The sequence below is a fragment of the Pristiophorus japonicus genome, chromosome 6 (genome assembly GCF_044704955.1).
Source record: "Pristiophorus japonicus isolate sPriJap1 chromosome 6, sPriJap1.hap1, whole genome shotgun sequence".
Lineage (NCBI taxonomy): Eukaryota > Metazoa > Chordata > Chondrichthyes > Pristiophoridae > Pristiophorus > Pristiophorus japonicus.
In genome coordinates, this window is record NC_091982.1 from 197,074,768 (window position 1) to 197,095,578 (window position 20,811).

At 45.1% G+C, this 20,811-nt stretch overlaps 1 protein-coding gene across 6 annotated transcripts in view; it reads right to left on the reverse strand.

Moving 5' to 3' along the window:
- The window catches only part of ccdc150 (coiled-coil domain containing 150), a 169,544-nt gene that overhangs the window by 109,770 nt on the left and 38,963 nt on the right, over positions 1 to 20,811 (reverse strand). For all 6 annotated transcript variants that reach the window (XM_070883527.1, XM_070883529.1, XM_070883525.1 and 3 more), the window contains 2 exons: positions 16,962 to 17,086; positions 4,436 to 4,613 (listed from right to left, as the gene is read on the reverse strand). In XM_070883527.1, the coding sequence (XP_070739628.1) occupies positions 4,436 to 4,613; positions 16,962 to 17,086 (303 nt within the window). The remainder of the gene's footprint in view (positions 1 to 4,435; positions 4,614 to 16,961; positions 17,087 to 20,811) is intronic.

Below are 20,811 nucleotides of genomic sequence, written 5' to 3' on the forward strand. Positions count from 1 at the left end.
TCCAAAATTGGCTCAGAGGCAGGAAGCAAGGGGTAATGGTTGATGGGTGTTTTTGCGACTGGAAGGATGTTTCCAGTGGGGTTCCACAGGGCTCAGTGCTAGGTCGCTTGCTTTTTGTGATATACATCATTGATCTAGTATTGAATATCGGGGGTATGATTAAGAAGTTTGCAGATGATACTAAAATCGGCTGTGTGATAATGAAGAAGAAAGCTGCGGACTGCAGGAAAATATCAATCAACTGGTCAGATGGGCAGAACAGTGGCAAATGGAATTTAATCCAGAGAAGTGTGAGGTAATGCATTTGGGGAGGGCTCGCAAGGAAAGGGAATACACATTAAATGGTAGGATACTGAGACGTGTAGAGGAACAAAAGGACATTGGAGTGCATGTCCACAGACCCTTGAAAGCAGCAGGCCAGGTAGATAAGGTGGTTAAGAAGGCATATGGAATCCTTGCCTTTATTAGCCGAGGCATAGAATACAAGAGCGGCGGGGGGGGGGGTTATGCTTGAACTATATAAAACACTGGTTAGGTCACAGCTGGAGTACTGCGTGCAGTTCTGGTCGCCGCATTACAGGAAGGACGTGATTGCACTGGAGAGAGTACAGAGGAGATTTACAATGATGTTACCGGGAGTGGAGAATCTAAGCTATGAGGACAGATTAGATAGACTGGATTTGTTTTCATTGGAACAGAGGAGGCAGAGGGGAGGCCTCATTGAGGTGTATAAAATTATGACGGGCTTAGATATAGTGGATAGAAAGGATCTATTTCTCTTAGCAGAGGGATCAACAACCAAGGGGGCATAAATTTAAAGTAATTGCTAGAAGGTTTAGAGGGAATTTGAGGGGAAATGTCTTCACGCAGAGGGTTGTGGGAGTCTGGAACTCACTGCCTGAAAGGGTGGTAGAGGCAGAAACACTCACCACATTTAAAAAGTACTTGGATGTGCACCTGAAGTGCCGTAACCTGCAGGGTTATGGACCAAGAGCTGGAAAATTGAATTTGGACGGCATGGACACAATGGGCCGAAATGGTCTCCTTCCGTGCTGTAAACCTCTATGATTCTATGAAAAGATGTGGGATAAATAAATTGGCCAGAAAAAGCAGCAAACCTGAGGACTGGGAGAAATTTAGAATTCAGCAGAGGAAGACAAAGGGTTTAATTAGGAGGGAGAAAATAGAGTACAAGAGGAATCTTGCAGGGAATATAAAAACTGACTGCAAAAGCTTCTATAGATATGTGAACAGAAAAAGATTAGCGAAGACAAACGTAGGTCCCTTGCAGTCGGACTCAGGTGAATTAATAATGGGGAACAAAGAAATGGCAGACCAATTGAACAAATACTTTGGTTCTGTCTTCACGAAGGAAGACACAAATGACCTTCCGGATGTACTAGGGGACCGAGAGTCTAGTGAGGAGGAGGCACTGAAGGATATCCTTACTAGGTGGGAAATTGTGTTGGGGAAATTGATAGGATTGAAGGCCGCTAAATCCCCGAGGCCTGATTGTTTGCATCTCAGAGTACTTAAGGAGGTGGCCCTAGAAATAGTGGATGCATTGGTGATCATTTTCCAACAGTCTATCGACTCTGGATCAGTTCCTATGGACTGGAGAGTAGCAAATGTAACACCACTTTTTTAAAATGGAGGGAGAGAGAAAACGGGTAATTATAGACCGGTTAGTCTGACATCAGTAGTGGGGAAAATGTTGGAATCAATTATTAAGGATGAAATGGCAGCGCATTTGGAAAGCAGTGACAGGATCGGTCCAAGTCAGCATGGATTTGTAAAAAGGAAATCATGCTTGACAAATCTTCTGGAATTTTTTTGAGGATGTAACTAGTAGAGTGGACAAGGGAGAACCAGTGGATGTGGTGTATTTGGACTTTCAAAAGGCCTTTGACAAAGTCCCACATAAGAGATTGGTGTCCAAAATCAAAGCACATGGTATTGGGGGTAATATACTGGTGCGGATAGAGAATTTGTTGGCAGACAGGAAGCAGAGAGTCAGGATAAACAAGTCCTTTTCGGAATGGGAGGCAGTAACTAGTGGAGTGCCGCAGGGCTCAGTGCTGGGACCCCAGCTCTTTACATTATACATTAATGATTTGGATGAAGGAATTGAGTGTAATATCTCCAAGTTTGCAGATGACACTCAACTGGCTGGCGGTGTGAGCTGTGAGGAGGATGCCATGAGGCTGCAGGGTGATTTGGACCGGTTAGGTGAGTGGGCAAATGCATGGCAGATGCAGTATAATGTGGATAAATGTGAGGTTATCCACTTTGGTGGTAAAAACACGAAGGCAGAATATTATCTGAATGGTGGCAGATTAGGAAAAGGGGAGGTGCAACGAGACCTGGGTGTCATGGTTCATCAGTCATTGAAAGTTGGCATGCAGGTACAGCAGGTAGTGAAGGCGGCAAATGGCATGTTCATAGTTAGGGGATTTGAGTATAGGAGCAGGGAGGTCTTACTGCAATTGTACAGGGCCTTGGTGAGGCCTCACCTGGAATATTGTGTTCAGTTTTGGTCTCCTAATCTGAGGAAGGACGTTCTTGCTATTGAGGGAGTGCACCAGACTGATTCCAGGGATGGCTGGACTGACATATGAGGAGAGACTGGATCAACTGGGCCTTTATACACTGGAGTTTGGAAGGATGAGAGGGGATCTCATAGAAACGTATAAGATTCTGACGGGACGGGACAGGTTAGATGCGGGAAGAATGTTCCCGATGTTGGGGAAGTCCAGAACCAGGGGACACAGTCTTAGGATAAGGGGCAGGCCATTTAGGACTGAGATGAGGAGGAACTTCTTCACTCAGAGAGTTGTTAACCTGTGGAATTCCCTGCCGCAGAGAGTTGTTGATGGGAGTTCATTGGATATATTCAAGAGGGAGTTAGATATGGCCCTTACGGCTAAAGGGATCAAGGGGTATGGAGAGAAAGCGGGAAAGGGGTAATGAGGTGAATGATCAGCCATGATCATATTGAGTGATGGTGCAGGCTCGAAGGGCCAAATGGCCTATTCCTGCACCTATGTTTCTAAATGTTGAAAGGGGAACTGGGGCTGTGTTCACGGGCACCGGAAGTAGATGGTTTGATCCCAGATATCCCTGCCAGAAAGGTCTGTCTGGGTTGCCTCTTTTCTTCCGCTTCCTCCTCCTACTTCTTCATCTTCTTCCTCCACGTCTTCCTCCCTCTGTGAGCAGCTTGTCTCTTTTGCTGCCTCTGCTCCATCTTTAGGTCATGCTGCAGCCCAAGGGGGACTGCAGCTAGAGCCCCACAACTGGGAGCAAGAGGCATTCTCAGAGGCCTTCCTTTAAGAGCCAAAGTATTGCAAATGTCCAGCAGCACTCCTGCACACTTGAACAACTTTTTAAATGTTTTATATCAAGCCACTACTCAAATAAACTGCACAGGATCCAGCACAAAAGCAAAAATCAAAACTTAACTTAAAAAGTTACGTGTGCCCCTTTAAGTAGTACAGGTGGGGGCGGGTCCGTCAACTGTGCGTGCTTTGGAGAGGGTGTACGTTTGAGCGGCAATGTCCAAAATAGCAGGTTGTGCATCAAATCAGTGTTGCACGCTGATTGACGTCACGATCTGACTCATTACCATTTTTCCAGCGAGCACAGTCAACAGCCACACTGCTGACCGGCGCAAAATGGCGGCCACTGCTGTCCACGCCGAATTTTCTCTGAATCCGGCCTTATCAGCCGACACGAAGGTGCTGAATTTCACAGACTTTAACTTCCCACCCGATCCAAACCCATATTAAGAATACCCCCGTTCTGACGAAAGGTCATCGACCCGAAACGTTAACTCTCTCCACAGGTGCTGCCTGGCCTGCTGAGTGTTTCCAGCATTTTCTGTTTTTATTTAAGACTACTCCCGTTATTTGTACTTCAAAGGGGCCAAAACACTTCATTCCAAGTTGCATAATTTAGTTAATTCTTTTTGAAGGTGTCAAATTCACAATACAGTTTGTATTTTGTTACAGCTAACAATTTGTTTATTGGAAATTTGATGCGAAATATTGCTCACAACGCTTGGCCTCCAAAAAACTTGGCGCATTATTCGATTCCCAGCTATTTTGCACTGTCCTAAATGTTGAATGTTAATTAAAAGACAATCTGTAAACAAATTGCTTCTATATTAAAGGAAATCAGATGGATAAAGTCCCAAGGCTGGCTGCTGGTTTTTAGTTCTGGCATTTGGCTGACATACGTTTGGGATGTACAATGCTCCATAAGCAGCCGTTCATATATTACAGCAGTCGACTGTCATTTCAAGAGAAGGATCTACGCTGCACTAGAGTGACAGCATAGATTCTTTTGTGCTCAAGTCTTGAACCCACAAGCTTCTGACTCAGAGGCGAGAGTGCTACGCACTGAGCCACAGCTGACACAATGGCAAGAATGTATTTACCTGGTCCAGTAGGCTCTCCTTTTCCTGTTTAATATGTTCACATTCATTAACTGCAGTCTTTAATTCCTCTTTCAGATGGGCAATTGCAGACTCGAGAAGCATCTTCTGTGCTGTTGCCTTTTTCTCCACTGTTTCAAATTTCTGTTGTATCTCAGTATGCTTTAATCTTAAAGCTTCTCTGATATAATAAAAAGGAGAGAGAAACGTTTGCAGTGTACTTTTATATTACATCGCTGAATAAAATATTTCTTCAAATTATACTGGTAGAACTATTGTGACATGCTTACAGATAAAAGAGTACATAAAAGTGTGCTCCTCACCCACCACAATTAGATCAACAAATAAATCAGTGCTCCTCACCTACCACAATTAAATAAATAGATTTGTGCATAATCTGCCATATCCCAGCAACCCCCAATACTGCCAAACTGTCTCCCCTAATACTCTGACAACTCTTCCCAGTCCGACTGGATATCAGGATCCCGCCCTCGCCCCCCGCCCCCCACCCCCTCTCCGTCCCTCCATCCAAGATTGCATGAACTCCTCTCAGTGCTCAAAGAACCCTTGATTGCATACCCAGTGCTGCCGATCTCAAAACCACCCAAATGCTACCAAATCATAGGACTGCCCCAGTGTTCTCAAATCTCCTTCTCCAGTGTTCCTGGAACCCCAGGGCTGTCCTCCCAGTGCTCCTTAAAATACTGCTGAGACTTTATCCCAATACTGCCAGTCTTGGGACTCACATAGGTACAGGAGTAGGCCTTTCAGCCTCCTTGGGGAGCCTGTTCCGCCATTCAATCAGATTGCGGCTGATCTGTATCTTAACTCTATCTATCCGCCTTGGTTCTTTCTGTACCCTTAATACCCATGCCAAACAAAAATCTATCAATCTCAGTTTTGAAATTTTCAAACAACCTAGCCTCAACACCTTTTGTTACAGGAGGTGCATTGGAGGAAAACGGAGCAAGGAGCACGTAACTCTTCTGGGCACGGATATGGACAGATCAGCTTATTCTTCTGTTCATTGGTAGTCAGCAGCCAAGATGTTTAAAAAATGTTTACACGTCTCTGGAGGCATCATTTATTGTTTCAATCGACAATCTTGGATGACGTTACGGTTTTTAAGGAGCACATTCGATCTCTAGGCAGAAAATCACGAGCTCAGGCATAGAAGTGTTAATTATTATGAATAACTGCCTTGAAAATGCGGAACTAGTCAGTCTTCCAAAGAATACCACTTCTAATCTTCAGTTATAGGACATAGGAACAGGAGTTGACTCTCGAGCCTGATCCACTATTCAATGAGACCATGGCTGATCTGTATCTTAATCCCATCTACCTGCCTTGGCTCCATATACTTTTTATACTAGTGTCGAGCAAAAATCTATCGATCTCAGACTTAAAATTTTTAATTGAGCTAGCATCTACTGCTTTTTATAAGTACATAAGAACATAAGAAATAGGAGCAGGAGGTGGCCATAAGGCCCCTCGAGCCTGCTCCGCCATTTAATATGATCATGGCTGATCCGATCATGGACCCAGGTTCACTTGCCTGCCTGCTCCCCATAACCCCTTATTCCCTTACCGGTTAAAAAAACTGTATTTCTGTCTTAAATTTATTCAATGACCCAGCTTACACAGCTCTCTGAGGCAGCAAATTCCACAGATTTACAACCCTGAGAGAAGAAATTCCTCCTCATCTCAGTTTTAAATGGCAGCCCCTTATTCTAAGATTATGCCCCCTAGTTCTAGTCTCCCCTATAAGTGGAAACATCCTCTCTGCATCACCTTGTCAAGCCCCCTCATAATCTTATACTTTTCAATACGATCACCTCTCATTCTTCTGAAGTCCAATGAGTAGAGGCCCAACCTTTCCTCATCAGTCAATTCCCTCATCTCCGGAATCAACCTAGTGAACCTTCTCTGCACTGCCTCCAAAGCAAGTATATCCTTTCTTAAATATGGAAACCAAAACTGTACGTATTCCAGGTGTGGCCTCACCAATACGCTGTATAACTGTAGCAAGACGTCCTTGCTTTTATACTCCATCCCCTTTGCAATAAAGGCCAATATTCCATTGGCTTTCCTGATCACTTGCTGTACCTGCATACTATCCTTTTGTGTTTCATGCACAAGTACCCCCAGGACCCGCTGTACTGCAGCACTTTGCAATTTTTCTCCATTTAAATAATAGCTTGCTCTTTGATTTTTTTCTGACAAAGTGCCTAACCTCACACTTTCCAACATTATACTCCATCTGCCAAATTTTTGCCCACTCACTTAGCCTGTCTATGTCCTCTTGCAGATTTTTTGTGTCCTCCTCACACATTGTTTTTCCTCCCATCTTTGTATCATCAGCAAACTTGGCTACGTTATACTCAGTCCCTTCTTCCAAGTCCTTAATATAGATTGTAAATAGTTGGGGGCCCAGCACTGATCCCTGCGGCACCCCACTAGTTACTGATTGCCAACCTCAGAATGACTCTGTGTTCTGTTAGTTAGCCAATCCTCTATCCATGCTAATATATTAACCCCAACCCCGTGAACTTTTATCTTGTGCAGTAACCTTTTATGTGGCATCTTGTCAAATGCCTTCTGGAAGTCCAAATAAATACACCACATCCACTGGTTCCCCTTTATCCACCCTGTTCGATACATCCTCAAAGAATTCCAGCAAATTTGTCAGACATGACTTCCCTTTCATAAATCCATGCCGACTCTGGCTGACTGAATTATGTTTTTCCAAATGTCCTGCTACTGCTTCTTTAATAATGGACTCCAACATTTTCCCAACCACAGATGTTAGGCTAACTGGTCTATAGTTTCCTGCTTTTTGTCTGCCTCTTTTTTTAAATAGGGGCGGTACATTTGCAGTTTTCCAATCTGCTGGGACCTCCCCAGAATCCAGGGAATTTTGGTAAATTACAACCAATACATTTTGTGGGAGAAAGTTCCACACTTCTACTTAACTTCTCTCCTGAATGGCCTGGCTCTGATTTTAAGGTTATGTTCCCTTGTCATAGATTCCCCACCAGCAGAAAACATTCCTCTCTATCTAGTCTATCAATTCCTTTCAAAATGCTAAAAACCTCAATCAAATTACCCCTTAAACTTCTATATTCCAGGGAATACAAGCCTAGTTTATGTAATCTCTCATCATAATTTAACCCTTGGGGCCCTGTTAACATTCTGGTGTATCTGTGCTGCACTCCTTCCAATTCCAATTTGGACTTTCAAAAGGCCTTTGACAAGATCCCACATAAGAGATTGGTGTGCAAAATCAAAGCACATGGTATTGGGGGTAATGTACTGGCATGGATAGAGAATTGGTTGGCAGATAGGAAGCAGAGAGTCGGGATAAACGGGTCCTTTTCAGAATGAGAGGCAGTGACTAGTGGAGTGCCGCAGGGCTCAGTGCTGGGACCCCAGCTCTTTACAATATACATCAATGATTTGGATGAAGGAATTGAGTGTAATATCTCCAAGTTTGCTGATGACACTAAACTGGCTGGCGGTGTGAGCTATGAGGAGGATGCTAAGAGACTGCAGGGTGATTTGGACAGGTTAGGTTAGTGGGCAAATGCATGGCAGATGCAATATAATGTGGATAAATGTGAGGTTATCCACTTTGGTGGCAAAAACACGAAGGCAGAATATTATATGAATGGTGGCAAATTAGGAAAAGGGGAGGTGCAACGAGACCTGGGTGTCATGGTTCATCAGTCATTGAAAGTTGGCATGCAGGTACAGCAGGCGGTGAAGAAGGCAAATGGCACGTTGGCCTTCATAGCTAGGGGATTTGAGTATAGGAGCAGGGAGGTCTTACTGCAATTGTACAGGGCCTTGGTGAGGCCTCACCTGGAATACTGTGTTCAGTTTTGGTCTCCAAATCTGAGGAAGGACATTCTTGCTATTGAAGGAGTGCAGTGAAGGTTCACCAGACTGATTCCAGGGATGGCTGGATTGACATATGAGGAGAGACTGGATCAACTGGGCCTTTATACACTGGAGTTTAGAAGGGTGAGAGAGGATCTCATAGAAACATATAAGATTCTGACGGGACGGGACAGGTTAGATGCGGGAAGAATGTTCCCAATGTTGGGGAAGTCCAGAACCAGGGGACACAGTCTTAGGATAAGAGGTAGGCCATTTAGGACTGAGATGAGGAGAAACAACTTCTTGTTAACCTGTGGAATTCCCTGCCACAAAGAGTTATTGATGCCAGTTCATTGGATATATTCAAGAGGGAGTTACATATGGCCCTTACGGCTAAAGGGATCAAGGGGCAATGGAGAGAAAGCAGGAAAGGGGTACTGAGGTGAATGATCAGCCATGATCTTACTGAATGGTGGTGCAGGCTCGAAGGGCCGAATGGCCTACTCCTGCACCTATTTTCTATGTTTCTATGCCAATATATCCTTTCTAAGGTGCAGTGCCCAGAACTGTACACAGTACTGCAGATGTGGTCGAACCAGGGTTTCGTACAGCAAAGCTTCCTCCCATTTACATTCTAGGCCTCCAGTTATAAAGGCTAATATTCTCATAGCCTTTTTCATTATTTTTTGCAGTTGACCACATTTTAATGATCTGTATACATGGACCATTAAATCTCTTTGGACCTCCACTGCTGCTAGCTTTCACTATTTAAATAATGCTCGGATCTATCCTTTTTTGGTCAAAATGGATGACCTCACACTTCCCTCCATTAAAATCCATCTGTCAGTTTCGCCCACTCACTTAATCTATCAATGGCTCTTTGTAATTTTATGCCCCTATCTATACTACTTACTATGCCTCCAATCTTTGTGTCATCTGAAAACTTGGATATATGGCTCTATATTGTGTTATCTAAGTCATTTGTGAACAGTTGAAGCCCCAGCACAGATCCTTTTGGGACATCACTAGTCACTTCCTTCCAATTTTAGTACATATCCATTGTCCCTACTCTCTGCCTTCTACTGCCTAAGCAATAATTTTATGAATAATTCCATGAGCTTTAATTTTAGCTAACTGTCTCTTAAATGGATCCTTACTGAATGCCTTCTGGAAGCCCACATAAACTACATTCCTCTGTCAACTACTTTAGTGTTTTAGTTACTGACTCAAAAAATTCAATTAGGTGCGGAAAACTTGACAAATCCATGTAAATAATTTCTTTATCAGTTCAAATTTCTCTACGTGCTCAGTCACTCAGTCATAAATTATAGATTCCAATCATAGGTGGTCCCTCGAACAAGGATGACTTGCTTCCACAAGAGTTCACAGATGTTTCAATGAAGGACCCGATGTTCCAGGTCCTGATCTCCAATTGAGGGGGTGGAAGATGTCTGTGCATGGATTTCTTTAACGAGTAGTGACCATTGCACATCAACCACCACACGGGCTTGACAGAACGAGGCCTTTATCCAGTGGCAAAGGTTAACCAGGCCAACTGGAGACCTTCTCTGCTGCACGGACAGAGTGCGCACATATATCGCAGTGTGGGCAGGCCCGTGCTGCCCCTGGGCCCTCGCTCTTCTGGGCCTCGTACCATCATTCGCCGCACCTCTGCCATTTCTCTCCGCTCCTCCGCCACAAAAACACTCATCGCACCCCCGCCACGATCTCGTGCCACACCTCCGCACCAAACATTCGCAGAACCTCCGCCACGATCACTCACCAAATCTCAACCACGATCCCTCATCGCTCCTCCGCCACGACCTTCCCGCTCCTCTGCTGTACCAATAACTTCCCCGCAACAGATGTTTGGGCTCAATTTTCCCCAATTATCTGCGCCGTTTTTTTGGCCTGTTTTTTTTTGGAGTAAATTAAAATCTCCAAGTTTCCCCAAAGATTCTGCGCCAGCGTAATTCACTTGGGTAGTATTTTTTTAGGCTACGATTTTTTTACCTCATTGCAGGCGTAACCTGCCACCTGCGCCAATTTTGGCTATTTAAGCAAGTTTGGCCAGCTCCGATTACTCCAATTTTTCTTAGGACGGCGCATGTGATCACTCTGAAAAAACATTCTGGGCAGTTAACAAAATAGACGCAGATAAGAAAATCAGCGCAGCAGATGCAGTTCCACGGTCTAGACAGCAGTAGCAGAGAGCTGGGGGGAGAGGGGAGAGGAGAGAGGAGAGAGGGGAGAAGAGGAGAGAGAGGGAGGGGGGGAGGGGGAAAAGAGAGGAGGGGAGAACCCTTAGGCCAGGATTAGGAGTAGCAACCGGCACCAGAGGGAAACCTTTCGGCAGAGTTAGGAGCGGCACTCGGCATCGGGAGGCCCTTCAGCCAGGGCTAGCAGCGGCAACCGGCACCAGGAGGGGAGGGAAGCCTTTCGCCCAGGGTTAGGAGTGGCACCGGGAGGGGGTGGGAGGGTGGTGGGAGGATAGACTTTTGGCATAAACACTTTAATAATTTAATGTTGGAATGCTACTGCAACGTGCAAGGTGCTTGGTTGCTTGTGCAGATTGGTGTGAACTGGCCAGAATGTGTTATATGTTTCACTTTTCAGTCGTAGCCTTCGGTGTGTCCCTCGTTACACTGGCAACCCGATCTTTTTGGCGCAGATCTTAGGCTCCACTCCTAAAGCTAAAGGATAGGCTATGTGGTGCCAAAATGAACAATTCAAACGGGGAAAGCTGGATGATTTTTTTTTGCCAGAGTTGGGCCCCAAAAAAACGGGCGTAATTCTTCAAGTAGGCCAAAAAATGGCTTTGCGGAAAATTGAGCCCTCAGACTTAGGTGTCTATAATTTCCTGGTTTCTCTCTCTCATCTTTTTTAAATAAAAGAGTTACATTTGCAATTTTCCAATCGAAAGGGACCATTCCTGAATCAAGAGAGCTTTGGAAGATTATGGCTAAAGCATCTGCAATTTCTTCACTACTTCCTTTAAAACTCTGGGGTGGAAACCATCAGGTCCTGGGGATTTATCAGTCTTTAGTGCCATTATTATTTCAAACACTTTTTTCTTGCTTACACTAACTTTAGTGAGTTCCAGTGCTTGATTGATTACTAATTTCCCTGGAAAGTCAGGTATATTATTGTCTTCCTCTACTGTGAAGACCGACAAAAAGTAATTATTCAACAAATCTGCTATTTTCTTATTTTCACTTGCAATATTACCCTCACCTTGTTTTTAAAAAGCCTATATTACCCTTGACAACTCTTTTTATTCTAATTTAATTGTAGAAACTGTGTGATCATTTTAACATCCCTTGCAAGTTTCTTTTCTCATTCCTTGTTGTCGTACTTGCTATCTTTTTTGTCTTCCTTTGCTGTCGTTTATATCCCTCCCAGTCTCCTGGATTTACATAGAAACATAGAAAATAGGTGCAGGAGTAGGCCATTCGGCCCTTCGAGCCTGCACCACCATTCAATAAGATCATGGCTGATCATTCACTTCAGTACCCCTTTCCTGCTTTCTCTCCATACCCCTTGATCCCCTTAGCCGTATGGGCCATATCTAACTCCCTCTTGAATATATCCAATGAACTGGCATCAACAACTCTCTGCGGTAGGGAATTCCACAGGTTAACAACTCTCTGAGTGAAGAAGTTTCTCCCCATCTCAGTCCTAAATGGCCTAGCCCTTATCCTAAGACTGTGTCCCCTGGTTCTGGACTTCCCCAACATCGGGAACATTCTACCCGCATTTAACCTGTCCTGTCCCGTCAGAATCTTATATGTTTCTATGAGATCCCCTCTCATCCTTCTAAACTCCAATGTATAAAGGCCCAGTTGATCCAGTCTCTCCTCATATGTCAGTCCTGCCATCCCGGGAATCAGTCTGGTGAACCTTCACTGCACTCCCTCAATAGCAAGAACGTCCTTCCTCAGATTAGGAGACCAAAACTAAACACAATATTCCAGGTGAGGCCTCACCAAGGCCCTGTACAACTCCCTGCTCCTATACTCAAATCCCCTAGCTATGAATGCCAACATACCATTTGCCTTCTTCACCGCCTGCTGTACCTGTATGCCAACTTTCAATGACTGATGAACCACGACACTTCGGTCTCGTTTTCCTAATCTGACGCCATTCAGATAATATTCTGTCTTTGCGTTTTTGCCACCAAAATGATAACCTCACATTTATCCACATTATACTGCATCTGCCATGCATTTGCCCACTCACCTAACCTGTCCAAGTCACCCTGCAGCCTCCTAGCGTGCTCCTCACAGCTCACACCGCCAACCAGTTTAGTGTCATCTGCAAACTTGGAGATATTACACTCAATTCCTTCATCCAAATCACTGATGTATATTGTAAATAGCTGGGGTCCCAGCACTGAGCCCTGCATCACGCCACTAGTCACTGCCTCTCATTCTGAAAAGGACCCGTTTATCCCGACTCTCTGCTTCCTATCTGCCAACAAATTCTCTATCCATACCAGTATATTACCCCCAATACCATGTGCTTTGATTTTGCACACCAATCTCTTATGTGGGACTTTGTCAAAGGCCTTTTGAAAGTCCAAATACACCACATCCACTGGTTCTCCCTTGTCCATTCTACTAGTTACATCCTCAAAAAATTCCAGAAGATTCGTCAAGCATGATTTCCCCTTCACAAATCTATGCTGACTTGGACCGATCCTGTCACTGCTTTCCAAATGCACTGCTATTTCATCCTTAATAATTGATTCCAATATTTTCCCCACTACTGATGTCAGGCTAGCCGGTCGAAAATTACCCGCTTTCTCTCTCCCTCCCTTTTTAAAAAGTGGTGCTACATTAGCTACCCTCCAGTGCATAGGAACTGATCCAGAGTCGATAGACTGTTGGAAAATGATCACCAATGCATCCACTATTTCTAGGGCCACTTCCTTAAGTACTCTGGGATGCAGAATATCAGGCCCCGGGGATTTATCGGCCTTCAATCTCATCAATTTCCCAAACACAATTTCCCGCCTAATAAGGATATCCTTCAGTTCCACCTTCTCACTAGACCCTCGGTCCCCCAAGTACTTCCGGAAGGTTATTTTTGTCTTCCTTCGTGAAGACAGAATCAAAGTATTTGTTCAATTGGTCTGCCATTTCTTTGTTCCCCATTATAAATTCACCTGAATCTGACTGCAAGGGACCTACGTTTGTCTTCACTAATCCTTTTCTCTTCACATATCTATTGAAGCTTTTGCAGTCAGTTTTTATGTTCCCGGCAAGCTTCTTCTCGTACTCTATTTTCCCCCTCTTAATTAAACCCATTGTCCTCCTCTGCTGAATTCTAAATTTCTCCTAGTCCTCAGGTTTGTTGCTTTTTCTGCCAATTTATATGCCTCTTCCTTGGATTTAATACTATCTTTAATTTCCCTTGTTAGCCACGGTTGAGCCACCTTCCCTGTTTTTTTTTACTCCAGATAGGGATGTACAATTGCTGAAGTTCATCGATGTGATCTTTAAATGTTTGCCATTGCCTATCCACCGTCAACCGTTTAAGTATCATTTGCCAGTCTATTCTAGCCAATTCACACCTCAAACCATCGAAGTTACCTTTCCTTAAGTTCAGGACCCTCGTTTCTGAATTAACTGTGTCACTCTCCATCTTAATAAAGAATTCTACCATGTTATGGTCACTCTTCCCCAAGGGGCCTCGCGCAACAAGATTGCTAATTAGTCCTTTCTCATTACACATCACCCAGTCTAGGATGGCCAGCTCCCTAGTTGCATCCTCGACATATTGGTCTAGAAAACCATCCCCAATACACTCCAGGAAATCCTCCTCCACCGCATTGCTACCAGTTTGGTTAGCCCAATCAATATGTTGATTAAAGTCACCCATGATCACAGCTGTACCTTTATTGCATGCATCCCTAATTTCTTGTTTGATGCTGTCCCCAACCTCACTACTACTGTTTGGTGGTCTGTACACAACTCGCACTAGCGTTTTCTGCCCCTTGGTATTCCGTAACTCCACCCATACCGATTCCACATCATCCAAGCTAATGTCCTTTCTTACTATTGCATTCATTTCCTCTTTAACCAGCAATGCCATCCCACCTCCTTTTCCTTTCTGTCTATCCTTCCTAATTGTTGAATTCCCAGCCTTGGTCACCCTGGAGCCATGTCTCCGTGATGCCAATTACATCATACCCGTTAACTGCTATCTGCGCAGTTAATTCGTCCACCTTATTCCAAATACTCCTCGCATTGAGGCACAGAGCCTTTAGGCTTGTCTTTCTAACACATTTTGCCCTTTTAGAATTTTGCTGTAATGTGGCCCGTTTTGCTTTTTGCCTTAGGTTTCTCTGCCCTCCACTTTTACTTTTCTTCTTTCTGTCTTTTGCTTCTGCCCCCATTCTACTTCCCCCTGTCTCCCTGCATAGGTTCCCATCCCCCTGCCATATTAGTTCAACTCCTCCCCAACAGCACTAGGAAACACTGCCCCTAGGACATTGGTTCCGGTCCTGCCCAGATGCAGACCATCCGGTTTGTACTGGATCCACCTCCCCCAGAACTGGTTCCAATGTCCCAGGAATTTGAATCCCTCCTTTGTGCACCACTCCTCAAGCCATGTATTCATCTGAGCTATCCTGCGATTCCTACTCTGATTGGCACTGGTAGCAATCCTGGGATGACTACTTTTGAGGTCCTACTTTTTAAATTTAGCTCCTAGCTCCCTAAATTCATCTTGTAGGACATCATCCCGTTTTTTACCTATATCGTTGGTATCTAGATGCACCACGACAACTGGCTGTTCACCCTCCCTTTTCAGAATGCCCTGCACCCGCACCGACACATCCTTGTCCCTTGCATCAGGGAAGGAACATACCATCCTGGAGTCTCGGCTGCCGCCACAGAAATATCTATCTATTCTCCTTACAATTGAATCCCCTATCACCATAGCTCTCCCACTCTTTTTCCTGCCCTCCTGTGCAGCAGAGCCACCCACGGTGCCATGAACTTGGCTGCTGCTGCCATCCCCTGATGAGTCATCCCCCTCAACAGTACCCGAAGCGGTGTATCTGTTTTGCAGGGGGATGACCGCAGGGGACCCCTGCACTACCTTCCTTGCACTGCTCTTCCTGTTTGTCATCCATTCCCTATCTGCCTGAGTAAACTTTGCCTGCGGTAAGATCAACTCACTAAACGTGCGATTCACGTCATTCTTAGCATCGTGGATGCTCCAGAGTGAATCCACCCGCAGCTCCAGTGCCGCAATACGGTCCGTCAGGAGCTGCAGGCGGATGCACTTCCCGCATACGTGATCCCTGACTTCCCACAAAGTACAGGAGGAGCATAACACGTGTCCGAGCTGTCCTGCCATGACTTAACCCTTAGATAAACTTAAATTGGCAACAACAATGCTAAAGGTAACACTATTCTTTGCCTTTTAATATGCTCTTTCCTTTAGTTTTATGTTATCTCTCACCTATTTGTCAAACTAGGCTGTTTTATTTGGTAAGTGGAGCTCTTTCCCCTTTGGGGTATATATTGGTCATGTATTTAAACTAAATTCTTTCTTGAACACCTCTCACTATTCATCTGTAGTTTTACCCGTTAATCATTTTGACTAGTTTGCTGCTATCAGTCTGTCTCATCCCGTACCAAATTCTAGAATCTTAGAAACTGTGCTAAGTTTCTCCTTTTCAAACCTAACATGAAATTTGTTCATATCATGATCACTGTTAGATAAATGTTTCCTTACTGTTAGAGTATTAACTAAGTCTGGCTCATTAGTCATCACAATACCTGGCCTGACCCTAGAGTTTCTGGCTAGAAGGTGAATTCTCAATCAGTTTGCTTGATGCCATGAATTTTGTTGCCAATGGTTATGATCTTGTAACTCAGAGCAATGTGGTGAACTGCTTTTTCCATGCGGGTATGATCAGTAAATAAGTGGTGAATTTGGTGGAGTTCGAAGAAATTGAACCTGACCCTGAGCTGCAGAGCATTTTGAAGCAACTTCAGCAAGCAGTTCTAATCCTATTGTTCCTCAGCCAGAGTATATTGCAGTTGTTGACTCTTTGATCACCCAAACCTCCACTGAAGCTTTGAGTGGGCCCCGAGTCAGAATTAAATAATAGTTACAAGTGCCACTGAACCCGAGAAGGTATTTACTGCAGACCTGAATTTGTAATATGCACGTTTCTCTTTTTTTTCTTCTTTGAGGTCCTATTCATTTTGAGGTTTATGGAACGTCTGTCTGTGCTCATTTAAAAAATATCTTTGGGGTGCCTCTGCCCCTTTAACAAATCCTCCTCGTCCTTCTGGTTTTTGTCAGGTTTGTTTCCTTGCAACAATGGACTCTCTTTTTATGACAGAGATCCCACCAATAGCCAGCCTAGCATAAAGCCAGGGTCACGGTGGATTTAGGGTAGTAGATAGAAGTCTTGCCCTGACTATTCTACGTAGCAAATCCACTTCAGAGGAAAATCCAGCTCCCTTAGAAAATGCATAGTATTATTTGAAAACTTATAATTAAATATTTCTAAATCCAGATGACTCCTAAAGTTATGTGGTGATAAAATAATGAAAATGGTCTATAGTGCACCAGATTGCTTCTTAGATCATGACATAGATAGATCAATGATAAATCTAATACTCACAACTCATTTTTTAGCTGTTGTTTCTCATTGACTGCACTTTGTAGCTCTGCTGAGATATTTGCTCTTGCTGCATCCAGTAAAAGGTCTTGTTCTTGCAACTTTACTTCCACTTTTTCCTGTTCAGCCTTTTTTTGGGAGGGGGGTAGACAATGAAACACTTTTACCAATAGACAGCACATCTATTTTTATTCGTGATCTATAACATTAAACAATAACTGTACCTCTAAAGACCACAATCCATATTGTGGAGAAAGAAACACAACATGCAATGTCTAGTTTGTAGTGACAGACTATTTCCAGACTAGTTGAGCATTTTACCTGTAAAAAATGAAAAATCTAAGTATAGGTATAGTGAATGTTAAAAATACAGGATAGCTTGTGGTCAGTCTGAACACAGACCAAACAAGCTGGAAATATTTCTAGTCCTTTTTGATCTCTCTGCAGCCTTTAATACGGTCAACACACCATCCCCCTCCATACGCCATTGGCAGGTTGCCAATTAACATGTGTTACTTGTACAATTAGAGCAAATTGTCAATTCATTTTTGAGTTTAACGTCGGGTCCACGGATTTCCTGAACTCACCAGTGAAAGCAAGACTAATACACAGCGGCAACCTCGGAAATATGGCAATAAATACTCAGTACTCAGTTGCTTTCTTATCCACTAATGGGAAAGGGTTATTTCACAGTACTTTTGCTGAGAGGTTACTTTCTACACTTTGATGGTTTCTTCAACACTTTGGAGGTTTGATCTATACTTTGGACGTTTTTTCTATCAGATCAGGATGGATACTGTTCATGCTGCCTTAGATTGGACCACAGATGAGGAGCAACATGACCAGTAGCAGCAGCACCAGCAGCCTGCTGGTCATAGACCTGTACACCAGAGAGGACAGCACCAGAGAGGTGACCAACAGAGCGGGGACCAGCAGAGAGGTGCAGCTCGCAGAAAGCACTACCCGCGAAACAGGATCTACAAGCAGAGGCTGTTTCCGTGACATGTCTGAACAGCAGTGTCACATCAGGTGGTGGCAGATATTTGCAGCCGCCATGCTTTATCAGTGCCTGTTAAAGTAACCTCTGCCCTCAACATTTTTGCTTGTGGATCCTTTCAGGGCTCTGCCGCAGACGGATGCAGGATCTCCCAAATAGCGGTCCACAAATACATAAGATAGGTGACTGATGGGTTGTTTGCCAGGGCTGGCAATTATGTCAACTTCTTCTGCGATGCTGTCAGTCAGAATGAGCAGGTGCTTATGTTTGCAGCTCTGTCTGGCTTTCCACAGCTGCAGGGAATTATTGACTGCATGCACATGGCAATCCAGGCATCCCCAGAACAACCAGGATTATTCGTCAACTGCAAGCTGGTGTGCAACCATAAAAAGATCTTAATGCAGGTGTGTGCAAGATTCCCAGGCAACTGCCTTGATGCTTTCGTCCTGTGGCAGTCCAAGCTCCCTGATGCCTTCAGACCTGGAAGCAGACACAAGGGGAGGCTGCGAGACGACAACGTATACCCACTTCAAACATGTCTCATGACATCCGTCAGAAACCCGACCACTGAAGCCCAACAGCACTACAATGAATGCCATATCACCACCAGTTATGTGATTGAACAGGGCATCGGCATGTTGAAGATGCGCTTCAGGTGCCTAGACAATCTGGAAGCACCCTTCAGTACACACCAGCCAGGGTCTCCAGAATGGTTGTGGTTTGCTGCACTCTGCACAACACTGCGCAGCAGAGAGGCTTAGACCTGCAGGAGGTAAAAGGAGAACAGCTCAGAACCTCCTCGAACGATTCGGACGGAGAGGAGGAAGAAGAGCAGGAGGAGCGTGAAGGCGGCAATGCACCTCCAGCTGCTCACATTGTTGCCCGGGATGCCCTTATAATTGCAAGGTTCACTTAGATTGCACCAGTGGACCCATGTGACAAGGAAAGGTAACAGCCGTTCTTCCCCACCCCCCCACTCTAATGCCACTTGCACAAAGCAGTCCAGTAACGAACCAACCACTCCTTGAACATTCTCCCATTGGTCCCCATCAATTCATGTTTATTTACATCACAAAATGGGAAAACAGAAACTTATCAAAACACCCATGTGCATACCCTTGTGCAACTCCAATGTCTTAGAATAATAGAATCATAGATCGGTTACAGCACGAAAGGTGGCCATTCGGCCCATTGAGCCCATGCCAGCTCCCTACAAGAGCACCTCAACTGGTTCCACTCCCCCGCCCTTTCTCCGTAGCCCTGCAAAATTTTTTTCTTTCAGGTACTTATCTAACTCACTATTGAAAGCAGTGATCAAGTCTACCACCACCACCCTTTCAGGCAGTGCATTCCAGATCCTAACAACGCACTGTGCAAAAAAGTCTTTTCTTATGTTGCCTTTTAGTTCTTTTGCCAATTACCTTAAATAATGTGTCCTCTGGTTCTTGACCCTTCAGCCAATGGGAACAGTCTTCCCTTTTTACTCTTCCTTTTCCTGCTACTACTACATGATGCAACCACTGTACCGCTGTGGCTTCAGCAGAGGTAGGCTGCTCAGATCCCTGTTCGGATTGTTGTGATGCTCTTGGCCGATGTCCTCTGGGTTTTGAAGCCTATGAGGGCTCCGCCAAAGACTGCGCCACCTGCACTTGTACAGGGGCAGACGTGGTCATCGGGTGACGAGGCAGCATGTGAGCTAAAGACTTGAGGGGGACAGTGGGTGAGAAGTGGAAGCGCTTTGAATGGAGTCCTCACTTCCATGTCCCCTTTCGCCATTATCCCTCTCATGGCCCAGCCTCACTTCACTGGTACCACTGTGCTGAAGAACACTTTGATGCAGAACAGTGCTGCCCTGTAAGGCCAAGGCTAAGCTATCTGTCAAACTACTTAAGGTGGCAGACATGCTGGCATCCAGAGTCTGCACGACGGTGGTCAAGGTGTTCACTGACTCATTGATTACAGTGTTTGATGCTCTATGGCACTGGCACTCAATCCATGGAAGAACACAACAGGGCCAAAATTGTCCCTCCCGATAAGGCCTCTGGCTCCTGAAAGCGGCGACTACGGATCGGTGCGGAATGGCCGCCAACTCTCCACGGAGGGGCCGCCATTTTGCAAATTGCCCTTTATCAGGGGCGGAGCGGTGTAGGGGACCGCTCCGCCTGTTTTCCTGCCATGGTGTGCACGCACCGACCCCTTACCGACCGGCAGCGACCCATTCCCGAAATTGACCCGCCAGAAATATCCCTTTTACGGAATTGCCTCACGGGAGCGGCAACACCACTGGCTGTGCTTCCGACAGCTTTTTGTGTTGGTGTTTGTTGATCGGCAGTGCGGCCGCCCTTAAAGGGGAGATGACATTTTATTTTTTATTGTCGACCGACTGCCAGGTCGGCCCGACAATTATACCCCGGGTTCGCCTGGGCCACCAACAGGCAGCCTGGCACCCCGTCATGGGTGCCAGGTTGTTGGCCCGGCCAAAGCCCTCCCTGGTGGCCCAGTGGACCTAATTTAAAAATACACAGAGCTTGCAGCGGTTCTCCCCTTTAACTGAAGGGGAGAGACTTGTGACGCGTCAGCACGACACAGCACGTCCTTGTCATGCTGATGTCATCAGCAAAGCGCTGACATCATTAGCGCGGTGCTGATGAGTGATCGGATGGCTGACCCGCTGCAAGGGCACTTCCACCGCTCAGTCACAACTACATCCACCGGTGGATGGAGTGCATTTGTTGAGGGTGACTATGAGGGAGAGGCATGAAATTGCACAAGGATGAGGGTGATTGGGAGTGGTGGATGGATAGATGGGGATGTGAGGAAGCACATAGAAAGAGAAGGATGGGTGCAATGTAAGTG